Source organism: Canis lupus, chromosome 10, assembly GCF_048164855.1.
Source record: "Canis lupus baileyi chromosome 10, mCanLup2.hap1, whole genome shotgun sequence".
NCBI classification, from domain to species: Eukaryota; Metazoa; Chordata; class Mammalia; order Carnivora; family Canidae; genus Canis; species Canis lupus.
The window spans coordinates 9756160-9765455 of record NC_132847.1 but is presented as its reverse complement, the minus strand read 5'-3'; the positions used below and the strand labels follow the sequence as shown (position 1 = coordinate 9765455).

At 48.1% G+C, this 9296-nt stretch overlaps 1 protein-coding gene across 2 annotated transcripts in view; it reads right to left on the bottom strand.

The window, feature by feature from the left end:
- Positions 1 to 5663: 5663 nt before the first annotated feature.
- LOC140641202 (protein FAM170A-like) overlaps positions 5664 to 9296 on the bottom strand; it is a 60278-nt gene continuing 56645 nt past the window's right edge. Inside the window, exons 6-10 of one of the 2 annotated variants that reach the window (XM_072840644.1) lie at positions 8181 to 8321; positions 7158 to 7447; positions 6708 to 6870; positions 6352 to 6410; positions 5664 to 5784 (exon numbers count right to left, since the gene is read on the bottom strand). In XM_072840644.1, coding sequence (XP_072696745.1) covers positions 5734 to 5784; positions 6352 to 6410; positions 6708 to 6870; positions 7158 to 7447; positions 8181 to 8321 — 704 coding nt within the window. In that variant the 3' untranslated portion in view covers positions 5664 to 5733. The remainder of the gene's footprint in view (positions 5785 to 6351; positions 6411 to 6707; positions 6871 to 7157; positions 7448 to 8180; positions 8322 to 9296) is intronic. The other variant, XM_072840645.1, reaches the window with a different exon arrangement.

The following is a 9296-nucleotide window of genomic DNA, read 5'->3' as shown; positions in this document are numbered from 1 at the left end:
GGATTTGTTGGTATTTCTTACTATCTTTGGTCTACACCCATTGAGTCATCAGGCCATTCCGGAGGGAAGAGATGACAAGACAGAAATGAAGTGAGAGAAAAGGAGTCTGGGAAGAGGGAACACCTTATGTAATAACCATACTTTGGGGGAAAGGATATAATGGCAAATGAGACAAATGTCTTATCCTTGTGATGAAAAGGACTCCTTAGGCTGAAGGTGGACAGAGTCTTGGGGCACCTAGACAAGAAACCAGAAGGGAACACACACACACATACACAACATACTCACAAGTGCAGAGAAAGCACTTTGAGAACACTTTGCTTATCACCAGGTAAGTATGTGTCTCCAATAACCAGCACCTCACCCATGACTGCCCAGCAAGAGAGGTACCCAGGTGGAACCATCCAAATTTTCTGTGTCCACTCTGCTAGGACATTTGTAAACCTCTGAGTTATGGCATGGCCCACAGACCTAAGGAGGCAGTGGTGATGGAGATTTGGAGGGGGATACCCTGCCCATACTTGGTGATATCAAACAGAACCAGCTTAGAACTCCCCAAGGCCAGAAGTTTTCTGCATAGATAACTCTAGATATCTGCACCAGGTATACCTCATCAATCTTGACATTTATTAGTACCTGAGATGACCACAATGTACAGTAACCTGAGACATAAGTAAATCCTTCATCCACCCCCTCGGATGCTCCAGGCTAGTGTGATCTTGTCCCAGCTGAACTTAGGGCTGCAGAATGAGAACAAAGTTCCCAGATGATTCCAGGAGTTGTACCCACAATCTCTTAGACTGGACAAGGCTCATCCTATGATATGATAATGGTACTTGCTTCAAAGAGTCATTCTGCAGACTAATCAATCCATGTAAACATTTAGAAGGGTGCTTTATCATTTTTATTATTCTATTTCTCTTCCATATTAGAGGGTTTAAAGATCAAATTCTCAAGTCCCCTCAGAAAAGGTGAACTAGTTTTTCTGTTGACTGTTCTGCTTCTCACCACATTCTCAGCATAAGCTGACTCTAGGCTTAATAAGCTATAAACACATGCTGTTAAAGTTTTTTTTTTTTTTTTTTTTTTTAATTTTTATTTATTTATGATAGTCACACACACAGAGAGAGAGAGAGAGAGAGAGGCAGGGACATAGGCAGAGGGAGAAGCAGGCTCCATGCACCGGGAGCCCGACGTGGGATTCGATCCCGGGTCTCCAGGATCGCGCCCTGGGCCAAAGGCAGGCGCCAAACCGCTGCGCCACCCAGGGATCCCCATGCTGTTAAAGTTTTAAGGAAAATATGTAGAATGCCTCAGAGAGGGAAGAGCTTAGCCAAGAGACTAATAAGAGAAAAATATTCTCCAGAAATGAGAAGAGAGGGGCATGGGGACCCAGAGCAGCAAGGTGCTCAGATCAGATTCTTGGATGAGGCAAGGACATCTCAGGGTGGAATTTCACCTGAGACACCTCTGAAGGGAACCTCAGGCCTCTGTACTTACAGGTTGCTCCAAAAATCATGACAGAAATAGCAGGGACCTGTCAGGTTGGATGTACTCACTGCAGACAGGGCAATGGGTGTCTCCACTGAATCTATCTGGGTAAGTAATTAGAGCTCAGAGGACCCTTCCCACTTTATCCCCACCTCCAACATACTAAACACACACACACTTACACACACACACTAACATGCTCACACACTCAACACAACTTGTTCAGTTAAAACCACTCCCTGATTTTATATGTGATTTCCTTGCAATTTTTGTTTTATGGTTTCCTTGGTTTTCTATTTACATGGATTTTGGGACACATTTACCCCATTCTTTTACCTAAATCATCTTAATTGAATAGCAATTCAAAGCTGAGCTTGGGCAGTTGTCTAGGGACCCTAACTTCCTAGGAGGTATTCTTGGTATGAGCTTTGTGTTTAGAAGGGTCTGGAACCCAACTGTACATCTCCATGGGCCTCCTTTTGTGGGTCACTAAACAGACAAGCTTCTATAACTGCAAGAACACCACTAACTTACCACCTGTCAACAACCAAACATCTGGGATGCCTGGGTGGCTCAGCAGTTGAGTGTCTGTCTTTGGCTCAGGTCATGATCCCATGGTCCCGGGATCAAGTCCCACATTGGGCTCCCCACAGGGAGTCTGCTTCTCTCTCTGCCTGTGTCTCTGCCTCTCTCTCTGTGTGTGTCTCTCATGAATAAATAAATAAAATCTTTAAAAACAAAACAAAACAACCAAACATCCTCTCATTTGTGAGGGATAAACTCCAAATGTTCACAAGGGAGGAACACAGGGAAGGAGATTGAAAGTTTACCAAAATAGGAGAGAAAAAGAGTCAGGATAGTAGAGAGACAAGAAAAGGATCTTAAAAGATAGAAAGGAATTGGCAAAAAAGAAAGAGAAATAGCAAAGATTCCTAATGCATTCATCTGCTTCACCAAAGTTATGGAGGATTATTGATCTGTGAAGACCGTGGCCTAAAGTGAATATAATTTATCAGAAGGTGCTGAGAATAGAATGAGAAGCATGATTATCAAACTATAAATTCACTGCAATGGCATATTAAGGGGCCCTGCCAGAGGGCAGTAAAATCTCGTGAGAGTTAATAGGTAAAAGGCTGCCTCGGGGGAAGAGCAGTCTCACAGAGCATGGATCAGAGGCAGCCAGCTGTGCGCAAGTATCCAACAGAGAGGGACACATGGTCCCTTCACTGAGTGAACCCAGACCCATGGCTGGCCTTGAAAACAAGGAGGACTTTGGGAAGTCCTTTTGGTAGGGATGCGAGATTTCATTTGTCAAGACTTGAGAAATACCCTCCACTCAGATTGTCTCTTTAAAGCCCATCTTTCCTTCACAGCCTTACTTAGGCCTCCTCCCTCACCCCCAAGCTGTGCAGTGACACTGCTTCACCCCCAAGCTGTGAAGATGGATCATGGATCATTTGGTTCTTCTAGCTGCTGTGGTCCCCAACAGTGGAGTACCAAAGACAATGACCAAATACTGAGAAACAAAAGTGAACAGGAATGGGTACCGACAAAGCAGAGCCTTCTGTGACAGGGTGGCCCAAGTCAGTTGCATGTGCCTGGCATCACCCTAAGTATGAGCATCTTTAGGAGTTCTGAAGAAGGCAGAGCCTGGCTGTCGGGATGCACCCTCAGAGTCCACTCAGGGACCTCAGCTTCAGACCCCAACATCTCTCCTGTGTCTGCTCTAAGTTTTCACAGATTCTCCTTCCCTCCACATTTCTTCTGAGATATCAGGACTGTGGGAGATGGGGGAAGGCTCAGGGCAGCCCAGACTTCCCTGGGATCCCAACAGGATAGGATGCCTGGCATTAACCTCCTACCTTCTGCCTCCTTAGTTCTTCCCATTTGGAGGTGATTTTACTTCGTGCTTCAAGTTACTGGCTGGAGGTAGCCTGCTGGCAGGTGGCAATCCTTCCAACAACCCGGCCCTTCGTGACTGTCAGAAGCCTGGAAGGCTCTACAAAATACTGTTGGCTCTAGAGAAAGGATGGAAACCATCCACTTATCCAAGAATGCCTGAATCAACAACAACAAAAAAAGGGTGCTGTTTGCATATGGCTGAATAACATGGAGCAGTTAAAATAACAGACCTACACTGATACAAATCAACAGACAAAACATGAAAATGCAGGACTGATTGAAAGCAAATGTGATGCACAATGTTAGATCATCATTATATATATATTTTTTTCACATATAATATATGAAAGTATGAACTGGATGCATACAAAACTGATACTGGTTACCTCTGGGGAGTGGGGGAATGTAAAAATAGGTCTAGGAAAGGTTGTATGTTTAAAAAGTATCTATAAAATGAATTACTCAAGTTATCCACAGAACATATGATTTACATTTAGTATCATCATTTATCCAGGAAGCCCAAAAGAAAACACAGATAAACTAGTAAGAAGAAGATAGTTCAGGGCACGTGAGTGGCTTGGTTGGTTGGTTAAGTGTCTGCCTTCAGCTCATGACCTCAGGGTCCTGGGATGGAGTCCTGTGGCATCGGGCTCCCTGCTCTGTGGGGAGTCTGCTTCTCCCTCTGTCTCTAACCCTCCCCCCTGCTCGTGCTCACTTTCTCTCTCTTAAATAAAAATCTTAAAAGAGAGAGAGAGAGAGATAGAAGATCAACAAATTTAAACATCCATCAAGTTTCTCTACATTGAGCAAGAAGAGCTGCAGCACCCTGACTCCTACCCACAAGCCTTCACATGACTCTGCTCCGTGCTTTACAGGGAAGTCTCTATCTGAGCAGAAACAGCCACAGCTCTCACTGCATGACCTGCATCCCACCAAGTCATGAGCAGTACACTCTAGGTATGTGAAGCAGTCAGTGGAAGAGAGAAGTCAAAACAATGTCTAGGGAAAGAGGACCTAGGAAGACAGGGGCGAAGGGAGAATTGCTGATGGACTCAAGGAAGAAAGGAAGAGAGGGGCAGATTACAGAGTGCCCAGAGGGTGCCAGAGAGTAAGTGGAATCTCCTAGATGGTGGTGTGAGTACAGAAGCGTTATAGGACAAGCCTCAAATTCTGAATTCTTGGAGGGACAGGTAAAGCATCTTGAAGCAAGGGATGTGGATGCTGGTGGGACCCCCATTGAAGAGACTGAGAAGCATGAAGCCAGTGGGAAGCTGGTTTTATTATTATTATGATTATTATAATGATTATTATTATTGAAATAATAATGACAACACCAGATCACAGGATTCCACAAAAGGCCCATGAGAGGCTGCTTTCACATTCTGAAAAAAAATCCATGGGATTTTGAAATTAGACCTGATTTTGCTTCATTTGACATAATCTCTCAACTTGGAATGATTTCCTTCTAATCCCATCAGTGCTCTAAAGCCTGGCTTTAGCCCCCTACTCAGATGACAAAGACATACCACCCCCTGCTCACCTTTCACTCCATGGACAGCCTTGTGCATTGAAATGAGTCTTCAGTGCCTCCTAGATATCTGTAGTTCCAGGGACTGGTAGCAGTGGGGTGGCGATGAAGTTCAGGGATGACGGCGTCCTATATTTGAGGGGCTAGAGTAAGAATTTACTTGGAAATGGGAATATTAACATCACAACTGGAAATATCAGAGCTTATTGGCTTAAAAGTCTGATTTCAGCCATCTCTTGCCCAAATTCCTGACTGTAGTCAGATGGCTTCCTTCTGAGCACTGTGACAAAGGTCCCACCAACCCAAGGGGACACCATTCCACGGACAGCTTCAAAACTAAGACATTTCTCCTCTGCCCTGGTGCTTCCTCGTGAAGCCACAACTAATAGGCCCTCCTCCAGGCCAGACCTGGGGAGATATGGACAACACCCACCAGGCCTCTGAAGGCTGCCTTTACAGGGCTGTCACCTACGACCCTATAGCACCTGGCACTTACCAATGACCTCGTCTGAACTCGACGTATCTGTCCTGGTCTCATGTGTGATGTGGAAACCAGCCTTGTGGAAATCGTCACGTAGAAGCCTTCTCAATCCCAGGCGCATGAGGACTACCACTTCTGGAAAAGGATTGTAGGTGCTTCTATGAAACCTAGTGCGTAAGCCACTAGAGAGACAGATGTAAATGGGGCAGGAGGTGGGGGGGTAGATGGATAGATCATTTTCATTCAAGAATATATGCTGGAGAGGTTTGGAAACAGCCTTTATTGCATATGATATTGATGCTAAACCAAGCGCCGCTTCCTTCATCTTGCTTCACATCATAGGCATCCTGTCTGCTACTCTCCCCGTGGTCTCTTTTTCTCCCTGGAAAGGATTAAAACAAATAAGGCAGAACAGGAAGAGACAAGAAGCAACGTGAGCTCCGCTAGTAAGGGTGAACCTTCAGAGCCACACAGAGAGAGTTTATTTCCAGATCAACTACAGCCACGTCAAAGTGCTTGAACATTTCCAGATCTCCTGGGGCCTCACTTCCATGTTTCGCCCTCTCCACACTCCACTTTCTCCCAGGGGGCTACGTTCGTGGGTCAGGGTAAGAGGCCAGCTGAGGCTGAAGGCTCTTGCATCTCAAACCTTTGCTCCCACTAGGCTACTTGTCCTCTCTCCAGACTCCTGCTGGCCCTTGAGCTTGAGCTGATCTCTCTTGGCCCAGAAAAGCCATTGACGGTATTTGCTTTTAGAGTTCAGGTCAGTCATAGAGACAGTGAGATAACTGCCAACAAAATCTTCACTTTCTCCTTTAAGTAAATGGAGCTCAATCCCTCATGTAGCGGCAGAGCCGCCAGGTAACCCAGCACACCCTGGGGCCCCTTCCTCTAAATTCCCCTGGGACCTCATGACATGGCCTCAGATGACGCCAACCCCAGGCCTTACCTCTCCCAAGAGAAGGCCACACCATCTTCTGGGATCTTCTGGCTCATGAATCTCAATCGCTGTGTGGAAACCAGAACGGAAAGAGACACTTCTTAATGAAAGAAGAGAGGTGCCATCTGAGTCCTTGGAAATTTCCAGAACTTCCTGTGGGAGCTGACTCCCTATTTACTGTCAGACTTTATGAAATGTGTGGACAGGAAGCCAGGGGCCCAGTGACCCGTGCCCCCAAAACTTCAGTTGTGCCCTGAGCGGGGAACGGCCCCAGCTCTCCCTTCTGGAGGCGTGAGGCCGACAGGAGAGACAGGGCAGCGGCTCGGGCAGGCCCAGCTCCCTCGGCACCCCCGGCCCCTGCTCACTTCTTGTCCTTCGGAGAATGAAACCCGCAGCCCGGGCACCGGCTCCAGGGTCGCTGGGAGCCGAGGTCTTCCGGGGCCTTCCCCTCGGGCCTGGCCGCGCCGCCTCACTCGGCTCCCCCTCCTCCTGGGCGCTCCCGGCCCACGGCCGCCGCCCAGCCGGGCCCTGCGAGGCGGAACACGTGGCAGCTGAAGCCCTCCCTGGCCCGGGCTGCACGTGCTCCTGGAGGCTCTCCAACGTGGAGAAGACCCAGCAGCAGGCCATGCACCTGGAGCCGGTCTCCACGGTCACCAGCCAGTCGGGGGTCTCGCCCTGGGTCTGTCCTCAACCGCGGGCGCCCCGGGCGGGCTGACTCTGCCCGCTCCCCGCTCCTCGTGCTCCTTCTCCTCCCCGCTGGGCTCGCTGTCAGGCAGCAGGTTTGTGGTGGACGCATCCGAGGGGGCAGTACCTACCCGCACGGCCTCAGGAAGGGTCACTTCTTCCAGCCTGGGCTGCTTTTCTACGGACTCTGAGGTCTCCTCTGTCTCCCAGGAGACAGCCACACCCTTTCTCATCTGGACCTGCATGTAGTGTATTTTCATGCCCCTTTCTTTTTTGTTTATGTACAGAGAGGACACACAGGTCTTATAAGACGAAGGGGACGAGGAGACGTGGTGTGAGGGGGGAGCAGTCTCCCCTCGTTCCTGAACCTGGGCTAGGGGTGATCTAGGCTGGGGACTGTCTCGATGTACTCTCCAGAGTCCTGGGAAAGGAAATTAGAGACATAAGAACGTGCATGGGGCAGGCCAGAAGCTGAGAGCACTGCAGATGTGAAGATGTGTGACAAAGGACAGAGGGGCCTTGGGGTGATGAGCCCGCTGTTGGTGTTCATGCTCTGGGTGGTGGATCTGGTGTCATCTAGGTGCTCTTCATGTGTGTGTGTAGGGATGATGCTGGAGGGGACGTCTGTATCCGGGGATATGGACTAGGGTGATACCGTCGGTGTGTCTGTGGAATGTGGACGATGGTGGAGGAGTTGGCACAGCGGATCACATGTCTGAGGGTTGTGGGCTGAGGACGGATGTGTGGGGAATGCAGTTGTGTGCATAAGGTGTGGGGGTCTGAGCTGGATGGTCCTGCTCCGGTGCTGGAGACCTGTGATGAGGAGCTCCATCCTTCTCTGGAAGCAAGAGCAAAGGCAAAGCCTACACAGCTCCTCTGAGGGTGCTTAATCCCGTCCCTGAGCCCCACACCTCAGCCCAGACCTTTCTGGCCCATGCTTCTGAACTTCCCCACTATGGTTGCACCAGGGCTCCACTCCCTCACACTGAGTTCATACCCACACTCTCTCAACAATTACGCTATCTCCCCAGGCTCCTCCACTGAGCCCTGATCGCCACTGATTGTCTTGAGTTTCTTCTTGGCCTCTCCCATATCTACATGCCCCCTACCTCGTACGCAAGGGGCCCCACACCCAAGGAGCCCTGAACCCTTACCACTATGGATGAGCTCGAGTGGAGAAGAAACACAGGAGAAGTATTCGGAGGCAGAGGATACCTCCTCTACCCCTGCGCCCCAGCCTTTAGCCTCCCCAGTTGATTCAACCTGAGGGGCATCCTCCTGTGACTTCGAGACTCCTGGGAAAGATATGAAAGCCTCAGAAATACAGTGGATGGAACATGTTATTGCATCATTCATCCATTCAACAAATATTAACTAAGTGCCCAACATATGTCCAGTGCAGTGAATACACATGGTTCAGAGTCTGGTCCCGAGTGGATACTCCTGTACTTAATTACTATCAATACTTATTTTGTTAGTGCCTTGTTAGCAATGAAGGCCTGAGTGGGGACTGCGACTGGTATGTGTGAAATGTGAGAATGTGTCTCAGCCAAACCTTTCACAAGTGTGGGAGTGACAAGGGGTGAGAATGGTAGAAATGTGTTGGTGGAGAGTCTGGTGATGGTTTGTGTCCACAACTCAGGAAATGTGTGGCGTGTGAATTTCATAGTTTATAGAATATATGGCTTATATTTATGGTGTGTATTCAGTCATTTATACATTCATTCAATGATATTCAGAGAGCATCTACTATGTATCTGGCATTGTTCTGGGCTCTGGTAATGCTGAACATTCTAGTACAAGATAGACACTAGACAAAAGTACAATAAGTATGTGATATGTCAGCTGGTGTTAAGTATACAAGGATTGCCAGAGATAGCGAACAAAAACAGAGGATGCCCAGTTAAACACGCATTTCAGAAAAACTAGACAATTTTTTTTAGTGCAAGCTTCCCCTTGCAATACTTGGGTCATGCTTATTTTTAGTATAAGTATGTCCCACATGGTATTTGGGATATACTCATACTCCAGAGTTTGGTGTAAAAGGAGAGGACTTGGATATACATGGATGGTTTGTGAACACAGTGGAGGAGTGGTGTGCATATCTGCCTCTATGCTCTGTGTGTCGTCTGCTAAAGCAGCTTGTGTGGAGATGTGTGATTTTTTTTCTGCACCCACATAAATGTGGGTGTATAAGTACCAATCTCATGAAACCCCCCTAACAAGAGTTCTGTATTCACTCTTACACGTCTCGAGTGTCTCTCAGATCC